Source organism: Nerophis ophidion, linkage group LG04, assembly GCF_033978795.1.
Source record: "Nerophis ophidion isolate RoL-2023_Sa linkage group LG04, RoL_Noph_v1.0, whole genome shotgun sequence".
In the NCBI taxonomy this organism is placed as follows: Eukaryota; Metazoa; Chordata; class Actinopteri; order Syngnathiformes; family Syngnathidae; genus Nerophis; species Nerophis ophidion.
In genome coordinates this window covers 43,847,292-43,868,806 of record NC_084614.1, presented here as the reverse complement: position 1 = coordinate 43,868,806, position 21,515 = coordinate 43,847,292, and the positions used below count along the sequence as shown (strand labels likewise).

At 40.5% G+C, this 21,515-nt stretch overlaps 1 protein-coding gene across 2 annotated transcripts; it reads right to left on the bottom strand.

Moving 5' to 3' along the window:
* Window positions 1-643: 643 nt before the first annotated feature.
* Window positions 644-19,987, bottom strand: si:ch211-266i6.3 (cytoskeleton-associated protein 2). 2 transcript variants are annotated; one of them, XM_061898130.1, is made up of 7 exons: window positions 19,893-19,987; window positions 12,640-12,703; window positions 11,915-12,573; window positions 9,837-10,143; window positions 9,713-9,773; window positions 4,406-4,655; window positions 644-1,168 (listed from the first exon to the last, which is right to left on the bottom strand). In XM_061898130.1, the coding sequence occupies exons 2-7, from the start codon at window positions 12,682-12,684 to the stop codon at window positions 904-906; spliced, it is 1,587 nt and encodes a 528-aa protein (XP_061754114.1). In that variant the 5' UTR covers window positions 12,685-12,703; window positions 19,893-19,987; the 3' UTR covers window positions 644-903. The 2 variants fall into 2 exon arrangements, with proteins under 2 accessions (XP_061754114.1, XP_061754115.1); XM_061898131.1 differs by lacking the exon at window positions 19,893-19,987 and adding an exon at window positions 17,671-17,886.
* Between the last annotated feature and the right edge of the window lie 1,528 nt (window positions 19,988-21,515).

Sequence of the window (21,515 nt, the reverse complement as noted above, 5' to 3'; positions counted from 1 at the left end):
CAACTATATGCTAGGTATTTCACATCTCAAAACCGCTATCCATGAACTCTGACTCTAAGTAAAATCTCCTCCTTCCGCTCATTGGCTCGTGCTTTTGAATGTTTATCAGGGAACCCAGACAGGAAGCACTGACTCAACGCAAGAAGATGCTTTGGTATTGTGACCCAGATGGTCACTGAGTGTAACACAAGTGAGTTCAAAGTTCAGCCTGGACACCATTTTCATCCTGCAGAAGTTTAATTTATTTAACTTTATTTTAACTAATTTATCAACAATGTGCCATATTAAATATAACAAATAACTATTTGCTTTGTCACCTAATTTCCTCATACAATCTCCTCTGTATTTTTAGCCTGTAGTTTTATGATTGTTATTATTGCAAATGTTTGGATTAAAGCCTTTTTACAAGACATGTTCATTTGTTTCTTTAAAAAAGCACTAGGGGTGTAATAAACATACCGTACTCATATCTAAAGCACTAGGTGCACAACAATTACATGCAGTGTACTCTGGAGATCTAGGAGTGCAACAAATACTTGCAATGTCCTCGTATGTAAAGCAATGGGGTGTGACAAATACAAGTACCAATTTCCCAATTAGTACAAATTTCAAGTGAGGACGAAAGTCTACATTCAGTAAGCTGTTTTTGTTACTAGGTCGGACAATATTTCCTTTATTGCAGTGCACTACAAGTATACATTGTATTGAATAGGCAATTTGGAAAAGGTTTCAGGAGAAAAAAAGTGTCTGTCAACTTTGTTAATGTTTGTTTGTTGAAACCAATGATCTGTATAGATGGAGTACATTCAATTAGAAAACATCAGTATAAGGTGTCTATTAGTACAGTCCCATAAATATAAATATCGATATATATTTATACCTATATATAGATTTCTTTGAGAGTTATGATTTGGGCTGGTCTGGCAGCTCTTTCATGAGAGCAGGGTTTTTCCTGTAGATGTATGCATTGGAGTCATCATCCAGCTGGACCAGCTCAGCCAGTGATGACACACACAGGTCGTGGTCCGCCAGCATCGGGGGTAGATGTGAAGACCTGCGCTGGATGCGGCAGGAACGACGCACCGGCGTCAGAAACTTCAGATCTTTGATGTTGCTTTTCTTACGGGATGAGCTTGATTGGACCTCCCCTTCCAACGTCTTCTTTACACTGCAAAACAGAATTTTTTAAGAGGAATAAGTTAGCCAAAGTATCGCACATAAAAGCCAGAAGTGTTGTATACAACAATGCTTTGTACACGGGTACATTGGTTTTCAATTCAAACTTTCACCAATTTTCTCATACATTCTGGAAAAGTTGCTACTATTAGCACTTTGGAAAACAAAAAGGAGGGGAAACACTACCGAATTTGAGGAAAAAAACTTGCGGCAAAGTACAAAATTGGCATCAGCGTGGCTCTCCTTCCACCTCGGATCATTAAGGACAACCTTAGTACCATCCATCCATTTCCTACCGCTTATTACCTTTGGGGTCGCTGGAGCCTTTCTCAGCTACAATTGGGCGGAAGGCAGTGTACACCCTGGACCAGTTTCCCCCTCATCGCAGAACCTTAGTACCATTTTACTTCAACATTTCTGCTGACTATTACTTGACCATATTTTTTAAATGTAAATGGGATACTTTTACACAGATAAAGCATTATTGCTACTTCTTACATTTAGTTTTGAATAAGGGTTTTCCTATCCGACATTAATCCCATACCAGCAAAAAAGAAATAAAATAAAAAAAAAATTTTTTTTATCATAATATATATATATATATATATACATACATACATATATATATATATATATACACATATATATATGTATATGTGTATGTATATATATATATATATATATATACATACATACATACACATATATATATATATTTTTTTTTTCAGCAGATAACGGTTTGCATGAGCAAAACTGTACACCCAGTTAACATCTAACATTAACATTTACAAAAGGTAAACACTGTAGGCTGTAGGTCATTGGGAGCTAGCAGCTACTCACACAATAAGACACAAGCTAGACAAACATAATACGAGCTCTTAATTGAACAATATTGCTGTCTAAAACGGCACATTTGGCAATATAAATAGTTGTTAAATAATAATAGTTGCATATTGGAAGCCTATTAGAAATGATCAAGTAACAAATGTGTCTAAATCATTCAACGTACTGCTTCATGAGCTTAAAGGGGTTGTTTGCAACATTTATACAGATGCCAAGAGAGCGCCAACTTTGTACGGTATTTTACACAGTATAGCCCACCCTCTTATGGCTTCTAGAACGTACCTAACACATGTACTAGAGGTGGGGGAAATAACCGATTTTTAGATGCATTGTAATACGGACATGCATGATTTTTAATAAATGATATTTGTTTTCTTTATTGTAAATAAAGTAATGCAGACAGTTGTAAAATTTGGCAGACTGCAGCGCACCACCTCACCGAGAGATCCGACCAGCTCCTCTATTATAGGGCATATATGTTCCAGTTTTGCACACATTTCCATTAATTTAATAAACGTGATTAGTGAAACAATACTATTGTGATATATATATATATATATATATATATATATATATATATATATATATATATATATATATATATAAATAAAATAAAGATGCATCAATAATTGATTTTTAATCGAATCATGTGGTTCCCAGACATTCCCGCCTCTAACTTGCACGCACATTACACTACAAATGACACTGTGTTGTTAGCTAATGATGGCAATTTGATTAGCTAGCGTTAGCTATCACAGAATGTAGTCTACATTCTATCATAACAAAGACATGGCTGCAAATTGTCCATTGCCTCTCTTAGAATGCTTTTTGTGTTCCCACGGTTCCTGCGCGTACGTGTGAACGAGACAGGGTACGTGACCGCCGTAAACACCATTTACTTAATCCGAGCCGGTAAAAAATTATTATAACATAAACTTAGTAATTGTGAAAAGTATAAACAATCGTAAAACAAATGTGGGCTGTTAAACCACTAACGGTAACACAACATAGCAAACGGTGTTAGTTATATTTTTTGCTTGAAAAAACGTAAATCAGAGCAAGTTACTAACAGCCTCTTTAAAGGCCTACTGAAAGCCACTACTACCCACCACGCAGTCTGATAGTTTATATATCAATGATGAAATTTTAACATTGCAACACATGCCAATACGGCCATTTTAGTTTACTAAATTACAATTTTACATTTCCAGGGAGTTTGGTCTTCGAAACGTCGTGTAATGATGACATGTACGCAGGACGTCACAGGTCTTTAGGAAATATTAGCGCTACACACACAGGTAAAAGTCGTCTGCTTTAACGGCATAATTACACAGTATTTTGGAGATCTGTGTTGCTGAATCTTTTGCAATTTGTTCAATTAATATTGGATAAGTCACAGTAGAAAGATGGAGTTGGGAAGCTTTAGCCTTTAGCCACACAAACACACGGTGATTCCTTGTTTAAAATTCCTGGAGTTGAAACTTTACTATGGATCAGAGCGCGGTCAAGCAGACATGAATCCAGACCAAATGTCAACCAGCAGGTTTCGGTGAGAAAATTGTGATTAAAAAGTCGCCATTTACCGGATATCAGCTGAGCTTGTGTCGTCCGCACAGCTGCCGTCGACACCCGTGGACGTACACCTCCGACTTTCAGGAATATTAAACTCACTAAAACACTAGCAACACAATAGAAAGATAAGGGATTTCCCAGAATTATCCTACTAAATGTGTTAAAAAACATCGGAATACGTCCCAATGCTATCTCATTTTTTTTTTATTAACTCGTTTTTTGTTTTTTTTCCTAGTCCGTCGCTATCAATATCCTCAGACACAAATCTTTCATCCTCGCTCAAATTAATGGGGAAATTGTCGTTTTCTCGGTCCGAATAACTGTTTTTAATGACAATAAAACTCTATTCTATTCTATGTTGTTGGAGACTCCCATTAAAATCAATGTGAATACGTGAGGAGCCCCCACACTTGCGACGTCATCGTCTGCTACTTCCGGTAAAGGCGAGGCTTTTTCAGGAAGTACCAAAAGTGGCGAACTTTATCGTCGATTTTCTCTACTAAATCCCTTCAGAAAAAATATGGCAACATCGCGAAATGAGCAAGTATGACACACAGAATGGACCTGCTGTTCCCGTTTAAATAAGAACATCTAATTTCAGTAGGCCTTTAAATGGGTCAGGTGATTTAATTGTTTTGTACATTTATAATGAGGTGGCGACTTGTCCGGGGTGTACCCCGCTTTCCGCCCGAATGCAGCGGAGATAGGCTCCAGCACCCCTCGCGACCCAGAAAGGGACAAGCGGTAGAAAAAGGATGGATGGATGGGTATTGTTTACATGTCCTGTGCACATTTTAAGTATCAATTATCGTACCTTTGTAAATATGGCGTCGTCTTCACACTGTATTTAACCACAGAGGCTTGACCCCGATGAGGGGTCTTCGTGTCCTCATCACTTTGATCATCGTCATCGTCACTGTGGTCGGTCAGCACTTTCTGCTCTGTTTCATTGCTCACTCGCTCATGGACGCCTTCACTCTTCAACGCCTTCTTGACACTTCTGTCCTCCATGCCGCCTACCTCCTCTTCGGCATCTTTATTTGCATCTGTTGCCGGCGGAAGTTCTATTTGGGAACAGCAAAGGCACCAAAAGGTATGACGTGAAGGTGTCAGGTGGAAGAAAAATAGTGAGAGCTCTTACAGGCAGTGAGGTCATACAGTCATAAAGGCAACGCAAAAAACTGTAATCAAGAGTGACATCAGCAAATCACACATTGGATGCCTCTATTAACACATGTAGAAATCTAAGAGAAAAAGACATGAAAATCAGGAGTCCAAATGATGTGGAAAGAATGTAATTAGTGAGTGTAGTAATGTGTGTTATATTTTATAGTCTGTTCAAAGTGGCTGCTGCTTTGTGGTTTTAGTGACAGTCCAATCACTTTCGTAGCCCGTGTACGATTATATATACAGTATATAAACATGTTACCTTACACAAACCATCTTTTTAAATTTGATGTATTTAATGTCTATAAAGAAAGTATATTTTTGTTGTTTAATGTTAAAAGGTACATCATTCATTATTTAATGTTTGGATTTACATAAACATCCGTATAATTTAAAACACATCATTACAGATATACAGTTTTTCACTATACGAGCTCTCAGATAATTGTAATGCTTTATGTTGAGAGGAAAAATTTGAGCCACAATCCTCCCCACCGCTAGTTGGCCTAATGAATGTCACAGTAAAACCCTTAAGATCCGATTAAAACATTGCGTCATACACGCCAGCATTAACTCATAGCTAAAGATGGACGTAAGTTTGTTTTTCCAACCGAAGGGAGAAAGTATTCCATCCAAAGGGAGAAAGTAAGTGTGAAGGACAGTGGTGAGAAGAAGTAGTGGATGTTAAAATTATATTTAAACGGTGGAATTGTATCCATGAAAATATGGAGAAGCTGCTGATGGTGTGCTTGATGGAAAAGCAGCTGGAAGGAGATATCATAGAGGTCCACTCTCCAAAGTTAAAACTGTACATTGTTATTAGTACACTACTTCATAAAATCTGTGTAGTTTGTACCAAAATCTATTGTATGGTTTTTCATTCATTACCTGAAGTTTGTTTATCTGTTTAAAAAGCATGCTACATGTTAAAACTGTGCTGTTTCGGTGGGATCAATCAGATTAAATTGATTTGTTATTTTTGATGGGAGACACTGTTTAGCAAAGCACGTTTTTCCACGGTATTTTAGAGCCTTTTGTGCAGTATAGTATTTCATGTCTTTTTCAAAGTATATAACAATTCATGTTTTTTTTTTGATAAAGATTAAGTTTATGTACGGTAATCGTTGAGGTTTGTGTTTGTTTCTGAGTTAGCAACATAATTCAGAACATTTTGGGCAGATTTTCAAGAAACTTTCAGGAAATGTCAAGAAAGTGGGACGTTGCGGTACTCAGTTGTAAAACACTTCCCCCACTACTTGTGGCAGTAATAACAATATCACACAAACGGAAGAAGTCTGGAGATAAAGTCACAGGGAAGTTTCTTAAGTGCAAGCTGTATTTTCATTTTCCCTTTAATTTTACTGGCAGTTTATTAAAATGTTTTTATTTATAATTTAGTTGATTTCAGTACAACTTAACTGTATGTAAATGTACTTTTGTCAGTTATCTATGAGTCCCTTTTTATGTGGTGTACTTAAAAGGTTAGTACTTATTTTTTTAATTAGCCTGACCTAAGACTGATGGTTATGTCTCTTTGTGATTAAAACATGGTTTCATATTAAGTTGTAAACTGTAAGCAGGTTAGATATAATTATTGAATACAAATAAAATCAAGAGTAAGATGACTAATTCAGTGTTAAAGAAAACTGCTCTTTTATTTGGAATTTTGCCTATTGTTCAATATCATTATGAAATACATGACAATGCATAGATTTTATGCATTCTAACTTTTAAATAAAAGTCCACTGACAAGGAAGCCAATGGGAGATCCTCTATTTCGCCCATTAAATCTAATAAAAAAACATTTAAAAGCCGCCAATAGAGATAACAGAGAATGTTTTTTTTGCCGATATCCGATATTGTACAAATCTTAATTACCGATACCAACCGATAGCGATATATACAGTCGTGGAATTAACACATTATTATGCCTAATTTTGTTGTGATGCCCCGCTGGATGCATTAACCATGGGTGGCCCGCCATTTAATTTCATTTGGCCCTTGAGGCAATATCAAATTAACATTAGAGCTGGCCCGCCGATAACTCCACATTCACCGCTAATACTCATACTTGCCAACCCTCCCGATTTTCCCAGGAGACTCCCGAAGTTTAGTGCCCTTCCCGAAAATCTCCCTGGGCAACCATTCTCCCGATTTCCACCCGGACAACAATATTGGGAGCGTGTCCTCTACAACATACCGTCACGTCCTCTTTTCCTACATATAAACAGCGTGCTGGCCAATTCACATAATATATGCGGATTTCACAAACACATACTTGGTCAACAGCCATACAGGTCACACTGAGGGTGGCCGTATAAACAACTTTAACATTGTTACAAATATGCGCCACACTGTGAATCCACACCAAACAAAAATGACAAAACACATTTCGGGAGAACCCCCGCACCGTAACTCAGCATAAACATAACAGAACAAATACTTAGAAACCCTTGCAGCACTTACTCTTCCGGAATGCTACAATATACACCCCGCGCTACCATCAAACCCTGCCTTTCCAATTTTTCTTTTTATTTTCGAATTTATTAGCCTGTGGAAAAAGTTAATGTTGATATTTACCTCAGAATGCTGCAAATAGAAAAGAGGCATTATTTTTTTTAATATACTACTGATGTTTTTTCGTTTGTTTTTTGAAAGTTGATTTTGCACTATTACGTTATATAAGCTCTGCCTGTTCCATGGGAGGAAGCCCGAGTACCAGGAGGGAACCCACGCAGTCACGGGGAGAACATGCAAACTCCACACAGAAAGATCCCGAGATTGAACCCAGGATTACTCAGGACCTTCGTATTGTGAGGCAGATGCACTAACCCCTGTGACAAAGTCACAAAGTGCATTTTTTTAATTATCATGCCTCAAAAAAGCAGCTTGGAATTTGGGACATGCTCTCCCCAAGAGAGCACAAGGAGGTTGAAGTAGGGGTGGGAGTGGGGGGGGGGGGTATATTGTAGCATCCCGGAAGAGTTAGTGTTGCAAAGGGTGCTGGGTATTTGTTCTGTTGTGTTTATGCTGTGTTACAATGTTCTCCCGAAATGTGTTTGTCATTCTTGTTTGGTGTGGGTTCACAGTGTGGCGCATATTCGTAACAGTGTTAAAGTTGTTTATACGGCCACCCTTAGTGTGACACGAATGGTTCTTGAACAAGTATGGTTTGCATTCACTTGTGTGTGTGCAAAGCCATAGATGTTATGTGATTGGGCCAGTACACAAAAGGCAATGCCTTTAGGGTTTCTCCCTACGTCCGTATACATAGCGGCGTTTTAAAAAGTCATAAATTTTACTTTTTGAAACATCCATCCATCCATCTTCCGCTCCTCCGAGGTTGGGTCGCGGGGGCAACAGCCCAAGCAGGGAAGCCCAGACCTCCCTCTCCCCAGCCAGTTTGTCTAGCTCTTCCCAGCCAGTTTGTCTAGCTCTTCCCGGGGGATCCCGAGGCGTTCCCAGGCCAGCCGGGAGACATAGTCTTCCCAACGTGTCTTGGGTCTTCCCCGTGGCCTCCTACCGGTTGGACATGCCCTAAACACCTCCCTCGGGAGGCGTTCGGGTGGCATCCTGACCAGATGCCCGAACCACCTCATCTGGCTCCTCTCCATGTGGAGGAACAGCGGCTTCACTTTGAGTTCCTCCCGGATGACAGAGCTTTTCACCCTATCTCTAAGGGGGAGCCCCGCCACCTGGCGGAGGAAACTCATTTCGGCCGCTTGTACCTGTGATCTTATCCTTTCGGTCATGACCCAAAGCTCATGACCATAGGTGATCATTTCCGAGATTACATTTTAAAGCATTTATCGGCCGATAATAATGGCAGTCTAATATTATTGGACATCTCTAGCCGCCAACAATAATCCATTTACATTTTGTGACTTGAATATTAACCAGATATAAGTGATATTGTTAATATAAAGGCTAAAGCAGACAAACTATTTATAGCGGCGCAGTGATCACTTCTGTGTTCCTGTTTACGTCGAGTGGTCTGCTATTTCTTCGCTTCTTTGCTCCCTGTAAATTTATTCTAGATCATAAACCTTGCATCTCACCTGAACGTGAAATGTCTGAGTAGGTATTTTGACAAGTTGGTACAGGTTGACAGCCATTTAGGACCCGAAACAGGCAACACTAAAAGATGCTTAGTGCCCACCCTACGTGATTATGACACATTTTTCACCTGAATGGGTATATATGAACATTCTGGCAGTCAGCATCCCAATGACAGCAGACATTGTACAGTAAGTGATGTGTTATTATGTTTGTTGGCTCTCATGAAGTCCTGCAGTGAGTAATAATCAATGATGAAGAAAATACAACGTCATGATGCGTTTTTTAAATTAATTTGCCGCACATGCTTAAAATGATCAAAATACGTAAATATTAAATATTATTAATGTGCCTGTTACTACTTTACATAAATACTTACATCGTGTATATAAGACCTCAATGGTGGTGTTTGTGTTTTTTTATGGGCTTTAGAGGCTCCATTACGTGGCTCATATAGGCTCCATTGGAAGTGGACTTTTGATCGCATTTATTTAATATTTATAATGTAAAAAAAAAAGGACCATCATCATGTCTTTCATATTGATTGTGAACAAAGGACGAAATTCCCTCCCCAAAAGTGCAGTTCCCCTTCAATATTTGACTGGGCCCCGAGTTAAAAAGGTTGAGAAATCCTGCACTTAATTACCTCGTTTCAGTACAAAGCTCAACTTCTGTGTGTGTATGCGAGCGGCCTTGCTTTCACCCACAGACACAGAGAGAGTGAACGGATGTCTCACAAGAGGGTTCACTTTTTTTTTTTTAATTCCACAAAAGTGAACCCTCTTGTAGCCTTTTTAGAAGCAACAGATAAACAAACCAAACACACACAGTAGTTTCGCAACAGTTAAGGCTCCAACTTTAACTTTCCACGGTTTTGTACACAATGAAGTCAACTTACTTTCCTGGCTTTGTGAGGATGTCTGCAAGGCATCCAAAGCTTCACAAAGGTTGACAACAATCTGAGGAACAGACGAGTGTTCACACATAAAGAGTGTCAACAAGAAAAACTATACTTTTCTTACACTATCAATTCCATCATCCAGAGCACACAGATCGGAATCAGAGTTTTCCAGAAGGTCCAAAGAAGTGTTCATTACGACTGAAGTCTGGCTGTACGACATCACAGCTTCCTGCGCAGGTGGACATGCCGTAGTAGAGTTTTCCGTGTTAAAACTTGGCTTTGGTTCTGCTTCTGGCTTGGACGTGACAGACTTAATTTGGTTGTCAGCCTTGGCTGTTGACAAGGTTTTAGTTTTGGGGGGCACTGTGGTCATGGCAGGTCTCTTAAGTTTCTTGCCCTTAGAAGCCAACCACTCTGCGAGTTTTGCTCTGAAAAACAAAAAGTAAACAGTATTAATTAGGAAACAAGCATCTTTTATAATAAGTAGTGTTTGCCATTATAATATGATTACATCAGAAGAGAATATATTTATGTCATGTTATTTTGCAACACAAATATTCTAATCTCATTTGACTTATTTACAAGACAGAATGTCATCCCTGTCTCTACATGGGCCACATTTAATCATATGTGCTCTACTTTTCATGCAGAGGCGAGATCGCATTCGTTAAATGACAGGTCCTTTTTTTGACTGTGAATTGCATATGATGTTACATCAGTTTTTCTTCTACGCGGCATAATTCACACAATGGTCAAGCAGCTTGAGCGCAGCATTAAAACAAGTGACAATGAGTGTACACTTTGAGTAAAAAATCCCGTATTGCTGTTCTGTTCTTGGGTGTTCTAGTCATTCAAATAGAGTGATCGGAAAGAGCGTTCATAGAGTCCTGAAAGAAGGTGGCTCGTAAAGATAATAGTTAGGGAAAAAAGTAAAGTGCATCAAAGGAAAAGGCTCTTAAAAATATAACCATCATCATGTGGAATACAATCGGACTGCTTTCCCATTTGTAAAATGTTTGAACATTTGTTTGAGAAATTTTCTGTGATGCAATCAAGTTTATTCTCAACTATATTAGCAGTGTTAGAGAGCAGAACTATACGTAAAGAAATGACAAGCGATCGCATTAGTTTGTGTTCTTTTGTGGTTGCTATGCCTAAATATAACTATGGCGACCTGGTTGTGCAAATAGTCATGTTAAGTCCTAGTAATAAATACTATGTCCCATCTACCGTATTTTCGTTGTCAATTTTCATAGCAGAAACTAAAAGCTAAGCTGTTGATGTGTTGCGTTTTTGGGGATATTTTTCAGCATCAAGTAAATATCCTCAATAGTATTACTAAACTAGATGAATAAATCTCTTGTATGCTCAACAACCTATACAGAATCTTGACATTGCAAGCAGTCGCATTGTTGATCAACATGGACATCTACAGCTAAATAATAATATAAGATATTAACTACACACCATAAACACAACTGCAGACAGGAATTGTAGATCAGACTAATATTTGTATCAGGAAATCTATGATACACAAAGCCGCCGGTTTGTGTTAACGATCGTCCACCCAACACGCCCCCACATACAACTTGGAAGCTTTACACGAGCGTGTGAGGTAGCGATTGCATTAGTCAACGTTGTTTCACACGTTTTGATTTGTAATCCACTCCTTCTAAAGCAGGGGTAGGGAACCTATGGCTCTCGAGCCAGATGTGGCTCTTTTGATGACTGCATCTGGCTCTCGGATAAATCTTAGCTGACATTGCTTAACACGACAAGTAAGGAATAATTCCGCTGGTAATCGATCTTTTTTCTACCACTTGTCCCGTTCGGGTCGCTCGAGCCTATCTCAGCTGCATTCACAGTGTTAAAAATAACGTTCAAAATATAAAACATTCTCCTGCATTTTAATCCATCCATCCGTTTTGTAGAAGTCCTATTCATGCTAAGAAATATTCATGGTAAGAAGATTTTAAGTATTATCTGTTAGCTTCAGAATAACAATGTTATCAAAAAGAACAAGAGACGTATTATACTCTAAAAATGTTGGTCGTACCTAAAAATGCACGCATTTAGTTGTATTCAGTGTTAAAAAATATTATACGGCTCTCACGGAAATACATTTTAAATTATTTGACTTTCATGGCTCTCTCAGCCAAAAAGGTTCCCGACCCCTGCTCTGTGTAAGCCCCGCTGTACCTTTTTTCCTCGGCCGTTTCCGTGGATCTGTATTGACTGAGGGTGCTCGTTGCAGGCGGCTTTCTGATCTTGTCTGTGACCGGAATCTTTGTCTTGGTTGGACCTGTGGTAGTGTTTCTGGAGCTATTGTTCCTTAGTGCTGTTGCAGTAGTCATTGTCTGGAGAGTGGACTGAAGCCGGCGGCTGGCGATGGTGGGTTCAAGGCGGGGAACACGTGCATCCGACACGGACTTAGACCTCAGCGGTGCAGGTTTCTCCGGGCCACGCCCAGGGACACCATGAACAGACGTGGACCTGCTTTTTGCCAAAGTCTTCACACTTTGGCTTGCTGTTTTTGGTACTGCACTTGTCTTCCAAATGGATCCAATTTTGGACTGCACAATCTTACCTTTGTACAAGCCAGGAGCAACTTTGGGAGGGACTCTTTGGCTGAGACTGACCTGACTGGGAGCTCCGCTAACAGCTTCTCTCTTCACATCTTTCAGCACAGACTTGATCTTTGTGTCGGCTTGCACGGATGTGGCTTTAGTGGGATCATTTTTTACCAATATCTCCTCATTTAGGTTTTTAGGCTGCAATGGCACTGTCAATGTTGTTTTTAAAAGGCCTTTTTTAATTAAAGATGTGCTTCCATCACGATGCGGGGCGTTTTCTTTTCCCTAAAACAAACAAAGAAATTATTAACTTCTATTTCAATATTAGAGCCAGATGAAAAACAAACTTACTTTTCGATTTGGGTGTTTTTGTCTTGAAACTGCAGTGTTGTTCATGATAATACGCTGATTAGTCCTGAAACAGAAATGAACAGATATTGCATCCAGATATGCAAAATTCTGTAGCCCTGAAATATTTTGTATTTAACAGGGCGGAGCTCTGTTCCTTGTTCAGACAGCGGAAGCACTTCCATGTTATTAGCGATGTCCATCCATCCATGCGTTTTCTACCGCTTGTCCCTTTCAGGGTCGCGGGGGGTGCTGGAGGCTATCTCAGCTGCACATGGGCGGAAGGCGGGCTACACCCTGGACAAGCCACCTCATCACATGGCCAACACAGATAGACAACATTCACACTCACATTCTGACACTAGGGCCAATTTTAGTGTTGCCAATCAACCGATCCATATCAATGATACAAAATGTGGATTATTACGATCATGCTTTGATTGTCAAAAATGTTGTTGGTGTAACATGAGACATTCCGACCTGTATAAATGCTTTTGATCATCTGTACATTACGTGTTGTATTTGTATTCACACCGCCGCACAAGCTTCTCTGTTGCATACGGTGGAATGCTGCAAAGCGAATGATCAGCCTACTTATTTTATGGAAAGCACATTAATAACAACCTGTAATTTGGTTTATTATTCATTTCATCTTCTGATAGATTAAAAAAATAACACCAATATAATGAGAACAAACACTACAAGGTAGAGTCAATTCCACGTAAAAAAAAAACCTAAACAAAAAAATTTGCCAGAAAATGTGTACCACTTACATTTCTTTTCCTCAAGCTATGTGCTTACATGTGGATTATATGTAAAGACTTGGCATTGTACAAAACTTGTGAATTTGTACTCATTTTATTAATGACAGAAAAAGTTAGTAGGGTACACATAATATTTTGGTGCTGCCATAAAAAGTGTCCCCCCTCTATTACCCTCAAATTATGTACTAACATCATGTGGTTTGTTATGTACACTTTTAGTATATTTTACAGCTAAATGTATACATTTGGACTCCATCCATCCATCCGTTCATTTTCTACCGCTTGTCCCTTTTGGGGTTGCGGAGGGTGCTGGAGCCTATCTTAGCTGCATTCGGGCGGAAGGCGATGTACACCCTGGACAAGTCGCCACCTCATTGCAGGGCCAACACAGATAGACAACATTCACACTCACATTCACACACTAAGGCCAATTTAGTGTTGCCAATCAACCTATCCCCAACTGATAGGCCCCTCCCACCTCCAAAGACATTTTATTTTATTAATTACTAAAAAGTTATTAGGGGATACAGACTATTTCAGCATATTTATGTGCTCTCATAAACCCCTTTTACAATCTGTACTACTGGGACATTAACAAAGTGGGTCCTGACATGCAGTTGGAAAGCGAGGTACAGTAATTTTATTTAACTTCATAATTATCTTTAAAAGAGTCAATCTTTCATCATGCGGGTAATCAATTCGTATCTGGCTGTCATAATGTGCAAGCACAATGAGAACAGTCCTGCAAAAGCCACATTCATTGATTCCTTTGCAATGACTACAATGTGGGGAAAAAAGCATCAACAACTCAAATAGGTGTGCAATGCTTTGATGTATTGTATGTTTTTTGCTCAGATTTTGATACTTTATATTTGAAACTCCAAAGTTAAAAAGAAGGCAATGTTCTGTAATGTATTGCAAGTACTGCTATTGTAAACATTGGTGTACATATGTCAATAAGTATTGTGCTTTGAATATTTGTATTTAATTTTAGATTCAACCTTTGGAGTATGAGGTCATCTGGGAGTTGTGAATGAACATAATCACAGGACAGTGGTGGTAAAAAATTGACTAATGCATAACATTACAAACATGGACTAATGCAGGGGTCCCCAAACCACGGCCCGCCACTGTCCAAAATCCAGCCCACGAGAAGTCTTAAGTTATTTATTTTTTAATTTGCCCTTTCTCATTTATTTTCGACCGCTTGTGGTACTCTCAGGATCTCCTAACCGCTCGGGCAAATCATATTGTCTAAAAATGCATTTTCCCATCGATAATGTGACATCATCACGCTCGAGCGGCGCACTCTTTTAGTCAAGTAGTGATAGATAGATAGATACTTATTGATCCCTTTGGGAGAGGCCATTTTTTTTAACCCAATGAGTCAAAAAGTTTGGGGATCCCTGGACTAATGCAATGTTTGCTGTAGAATGGAATAGAATAGAAAGTACTTTATTGATCCCTGGGGGAAATTCAGCACCACAGTTAGCTCACAATAAACAATAATAAATAATATATGACATATATTATATATATATATATATATATATAATATGATATATGAATAATATAAATATATTGTACGTATATTCTACATTTAAGTGCAGTCAAGAAGGAACATATGCATTATACAGTCTGATGGCTGTCGGTATGAAGGACCTCCTGTGTTACATTTTGGGAGTCTGAGCCTTCCACTGAACGTGCTCATTCTCTCCGCAAGGTCCGAGTGTAGTGGGTGGGAGGTGTTGTCCATAATGTCTAGGAGTTTTGCTAGACTTCTCCTCTCTGACACCACCGCCAGAGAGTCCAGCTCCACTCCCACCACGGTACTGGCCTTCTCTACCAACTTGTCCAGTCTGTTTGTGTCCCTCACTCTCAGCCTGCTGTCCCAGCAGGCCACGGCGTACAAGAAAGCGCTCGCCACCACCGAATCGTAGAACATCTTCAACATCTTTGTACAAACGTTGAAGGATCCTAGCCTCCTGAGGAAGTAGAGGCGGCTCTGTCCCTTCTTGTAGGGGGCCTCAGCGTGTTTTGACCTATTCAACTTCTTGTCGATGTGTACTCCGAGGTATTTATAATCCTCAACCATGTCCACATCCACCCCCCTGATGGAAACAGGGGTCGCCAGAGTACTCCTCTTCCTTCCCAGGTTCACAACCAACTCCTTGGTCTTCGTCACATTAAGCTGGAGGTGGTTCTTTCCACCCCATGTGACAAAAGTCCTCCACCAGTGCCCTGTATTCCTCATCATCACCATCCTCAATACACCCCACTATCGCAGAGTCATCAGAAAACTTCTGAAGGTGGCAGGACTCTGATTGATAGTGGAAATCGGTGGTGTAAATGGTGAAGAGGAAGGGGGAGAGGACTGTGCCCTGCTGAGCCCCGATGTTGCTGACCAGCCTGTCTGACACAGTCCTGCAGTCGCACGTACTGTGGTCTGTCAGTAAAGTAATTTACAACCCAGGTTACCAAGGGGGCCTCCACCTGCATCTTCTCCAACTTCACACCCAGTAGCCCAGGCCGTATAGTATTGAAAGCACTGGAGAAGTCAAAAAACATGACCATCACTCTGCTTGCAGGATTGTCCAGGTGGGTGTGGGCTCGGTTCAGCAGGTAGATGACTGGGTCCTCCACTCCCAGTCGTGGGTGTTAGGCGAATTGGAGTGGGTCCAGGTGGGGCTTGACTGTAGGGCGGAGTTGTTCCATGACTAACCTCTTCATGGTCTTCATGATATGGGAGGTTAGCGCCACCGGCCTGTAGTCGTTTGATGTGCTGGGTCTGCACTTGGGGATGGGGACCACGCATGACGTTTTCCACACTGTGGGGACTTTCTGCAGTCTAAGGCTCATGTTGAAGATGTGCTGGAGCACACCACACAGCTGTGGGGCGCAGGCTTTGAGCACCCTGGGGCTTACACCGTCAGGACCCGCGGCCTTGCCTTTGTGTAACTTATTTAGCTATGCATTCACCTGTTCTGCAGACAGACACACTGGTGGTGGTGGTGGTGGTGGTGGGGGGGGGGGGGGGGTAGTCATTGGTGTTGGGGGGCTGTGAGGCGGGGATGGACTGGTTTGCTGAAGTTGCCAGGGGCCCGGCTGGCATGCTATGGGCGGGGCAGAAGCTTGTCAGAGCCACTGTGTCAAATCTATTAAAGAGCTGGTTTAGCTCATTGGCCCTCTCTTTGTCTCTGTCCACCCCCAACCCCCCCCAGACCACCTTCATGTTGTTATCCTTCAGCTTCCCTTCCAGCTTCCTCCTGTAGTTCTCCTTGGCCTCCCTGAGTTTGGTCTTTAGCAGCACCTGAACTCTTTTCACCTCCTCCCTGTTACCAGCATTGAATGCCCTCTTCTTTTCATTCAGTATGGGTTTGATGTCTTTGGTCACCCACGGCTTTTTGTTTGGATAGCAGGTGACCGCCTTTGATGGGACATTTGAGTTAACACAGAAGTTGATATAGTCTGTGATGCACTCTGTGAGCCCGTCAATGTCCTCACCATGAGGCTCCATGAGCACCTGCCAGTCAGTTATCTCAAAACAGCCTTGTAGTGTCTCTTGGACCCCTTCGGACCACCTTCTCACAGTTTTTTTTGGTCACAAGCAGTCTTTTGACCAGAGGTACATAACAGGGGTTGAGGTAAACAAGATTGTGGTCTGACCGGCCCAGCTCTGGGAGTGCTATGGAGCTATACGCATCCTTGAGGTTTGCGTACAGCAGGTCCAGGATCTTATTTCTTCTGGTGTGGCAGCTGACATACTGAGTGAAATTGGGTAGTGATTTGTCCATAGTAACATGGTTAAAATCCCCTGAGATGAGGATGAGAGCTTTTGGGTGCTGGGTTTGTAGTCTGGCTATCGAGCTGTGGATGACGTCACCGGCAGCTGCAGCGTTAGCAGAGAGGGGGATGTATACTGCCATCATTATAACATGCGGAATCTCCCTGGGCAAATAACATGGTCTGAGTCCTACAGCTAACATCTGTGTATTCGGGTCACAGTAGCGCTATTTTATTGCAATATGACCGGGATGACAATATTTCTTATTAATAAACAAAGCAAGCCCCCCTCCTTTCCGCGTGCCGTTGGTTTAGGCCCGGTCAGCGCGCACCATTTCAAAGCAGTTTATAGAGACGTGACTATCCAGAACATCGTCGTGTAGCCACGTCTCAGTAAAACACATTAGGCTACACTCACAATATTATTTCTGACTACCGGCCAGCACAGACAACTCATCCATTTTATTTGCCAAAGAGAGCACGTTACCCATGACGACACAAGGAAGATATGGCTTATATGTCCTTCTCTGCCTCCTTGCTTCAGCCTTCTGTCTCGAGCGTCTCCCTTTCCCTCGACATCCACGAGCACCTCCATAAGTTCCTTATAGCTCCTCCGGGATCTGGTTAGTTAGCGCCGGGTCCGTTAGCTGGATGCTAATAACTGGTGTCGCTGTTGTAAGCATTTCACCAATCTCGACCAATCTCGCGCACTTTGCAAATTATACGTCATTTCCATTGTGCGCAAGCAATTTGCATATTACAAGACGAGATTTTGTGGATGGTTTAGTCAGTAACCCTACATTAATATATTTTATAAAGAGAAACCAAAGTTGTGGAAGTAGTTTAGTCAGTAGTTTAGTCGTGGATGTACACTGTATAGTGGTTAGGGTTAGAGTCAGGGTTGGACTGATTTGAGGGCAATACTTGTATCGTTAACAAAAAAATTAATACAAAATTCTTCTGCGGCCGCGGCCCAGTGATTGGGGGCCACTGTTCTACAATTTGTCATTGCGCCCACCTTTACACCATGCTGTCTGCATACCGACAAAACGCATGCATTTTGCTACTCCACAGATGAGATAGCAATGCATACTTGGTCAACAGTTATACAGATCACACTAATGGTTGTGATATAAACAATTTTAACACTTTTACTAATATGCGCCACACTCTGTGAACCCCAACCAAACAAGAATAACAAACACATTTCTGGAGAACATTGGCTCTGTAACACATTATAAACGCAACATAATAATTACCCAGAATTCCAATGCATCCATGACTCTTGGCAATATTATAAATAAATGATAATTGGGTTGTACTTGTATCGCGCTTTTCTACCTTCAAGGTACTCAAAGCGCTTTGGCACTACTTCCACATTTACCCATTCACACACACATTCACACACTGATGGAGCGTGCGTCGGTTGAAGTGGGCGAGTTTGGGGGCACGTGTAATATATGGATGCATTGGAACTCTGGGTCATTCTTAGGTTGCGTTTTATAATGTGTTACAGAGCCAATGTTCTCCAGAAATGTGTTTGTTATTCTTGTTTGGTTAGGGTTCACAGAGTGTGGCGCATATTAGTAAAAGTGTTAAAATTGTTTATATCACAACCATTAGTGTGATCTGTATGGCTGTTGACCAAGTATGCATTGCAATCTCATATGTGGAGTAGCAAAATGCATGCGTTTTATCGGTATGCAGACAGCATGGTGTAAAGGTGGGCGCAATGACAAATTGTAGAACAGTGGTCCCCAATCACTGGGCTGGGCCGCAGAAGAATTTTGTATTATTTTTTTTGTTTATCACACTCAATATCTTACTGCATGCCATTGGTAAGCGCAGGGGTGAGAAGAGGTTTTAAAATTATTAGTGCATGCTTACTTTTACCGCATGCCTTGAATAAGCACAGGAGTGAGAAGAGGTTTTAAATTAATTAGCGCCCCTGCGGCTCAAGGAAATACGGTAATATTTTGATAGAATTCTTTTATTTCTACATGGCATTCATGCAAAAAGAAGGCTATCGTTTTTCTAGGTGGACATACGGCAAGGTACTGTACATTTCGCAAGAAACCACACTTCTTTCTCCTGCCAACCATAATAAATTGTGTGTGTTGCTGATTTATTTATTAGTTAGTTCGTTTTGAATAAACGTTAGTTACAAGATTTCAGGGGGTATATAAGTATTTTTGGAGCACATTCAACAATACCGTGATAGTACAACCGCGATAATTACGGTCACAATAACCGCGATAATTGCGGTCACAATGACCGCTATATGACATCTTCATATCACCACATGATCCTTACAACACAGACAACCATTCCATTGTATTACGTGTTTGAACAAAACCAGAAATACACATTCAGCAATGAAAAAATATATATTTTGGCACTTATTCACATCATTTATGTATTATCCATTGACTTATTTCCTGAAACGGTTAACGATTTTCACTATATATACACAATACGTTATAAACAACACAACATACAACTGAAATATTTTTAAACCAAACAGATAACTGTTAATATTAACTTTACCAGGAGAGTATGAATTAAATCTAGTATATTGATAAGTGATTAAATAGTGAGACAAATTAGTGAATTTTTAGATTGTCAGTGGCCCACATCGATTATTTGTCATCGTAAGACACAAATCACCAACAATGATCTTATATGGCAAATATAACAAAAGTAGTTTACCTTTGAATTGTTGTCGTTCATAAAATTCAGAAGGTTCCAGAGTGAAGTCAACCAGCCTCGAACAGTCAGTTTGCTTTTGAACTCGAGTATTTGACTTGGCATTGCTACACGCTGATTGGTCGGAGAGGTCTCGCGAGAACGTGACACTGACCAATGGTATGTCTCAAAATAAAAGCCGCAAGGAGACGATGACGAAGAACATTTTTGAATGTTTTTGAAACAAAATATAATTCCACAATAAACGCTCGCAGAGGTCATTACGTCTTCAATGCGACTTACTCCTTTTTTTTGCCCCCCCAAAAAATAGAAGGTAATACGTACAAGATATAACCATATGTACTGAAAATATTTGTTGATTTGAACAAATCTAATAGAATGTGAGTGTGAATGTTGTCTGTGTTGGCCCTGTGATGAGGTAGCGACTTGTCCTGGGTGTACATCACCTTCCGCCCGACCGTAGCTGAGTTAAGGTACCAGCGACCACAAAGGAATTAAGTGGTAGGAAATGGATGGATTGATGGATAATATCAGTAATAATGGGCTTCCTGCAACTTCCAAAGACATGCACCTGGGGATATGTCGATTGGCAACACTAAATTGGCCCTAGTGTGTGAATGTGAGTGTGAATGTTGTCTATCTGTGTTGGCCCTGCGATGAGATGGCGACTTATTTGATTGATTGAAACTTTTATTAGTAGATTTCAGTTCAGTACATATTCCATACACTTGACCACTAAATGGTAACACCCGAATAAGTTTTTCAACTTGTTTAAGTCGGGGTCCACGTTAATCAATTCATGGGTGTACCCCGCCTTCCACCCGATTGAAGCTGAGATAAGCACCAGCGCCCCCCGTGAACCGAAGGGGAATAAACGGTAGAAATGGATGGATGGATGGATGGGTTTGAGTAAAAAATGTACAGTAAAACTAATTTCCACCATCAATGTAATCAACACAAAGAATGAACGAGTCAACAACAACACTAATGTGGTTATTGCTGCTGGCAAACATTCAACCATTGTTCCAAAAACATTGTTTGAATAGATGAAAATTGAAAAGTATATGTATTGGCCCATCCGGGGCAACATTATTTCATTTTTGCACAGAAATTTTCCACTGATATTATTCAGTAACAGGACTGAAAGTAACAGGAGTGAGTTTTTACGAGAACAAATAGCAGGCACATACAAAATAGTCACATGGCATTCATGCTGACAGCATGTTGACATAAAGCACATTAGACTGATTTTAAGTTAAATGCTTTTAAATGAACAAAAATAACATGACAGGAGTGCTGAAAAGGAAAAAAACAATGTTTTTTTATTTTAGTAAACCAAATGTATCTTATTGTGAAGGTCACTCAACAGGATGTTTTACTTACTGTGTCCGATACTTGAAATAGTAAACCCGGGGCCAGTATTGCCGAAATGGATACGATGAGGTGGCGACTTGTCCTGGGTGTACCATGCCCACCGCCCGAATGCAGCTGAGATAGACTCCAGCAACCCCCCATGACACCAAAAGGGACAAGCGGTAGAAATGGATGGATGGATGGATGGATGCCCATACTTTGGACTTGAAATGTCAATCATTAAATAATTGTGTCCAGCCAACTCCCCTCCGC

Coding starts and splice junctions, on each gene's coding strand:
- si:ch211-266i6.3 (XM_061898130.1), bottom strand. CDS start 12,684: ATGAACAACACTGCAGTTTCAAGACAAAAACACCCAAATCGAAAA. Junction 9,774..9,836: donor TGGATGATGGAATTGATAGT/GTAAGAAAAGTA, acceptor TCTGTTCCTCAG/ATTGTTGTCAACCTTTGTGA. Junction 4,656..9,712: donor ATCCTCACAAAGCCAGGAAA/GTAAGTTGACTT, acceptor GTTCCCAAATAG/AACTTCCGCCGGCAACAGAT.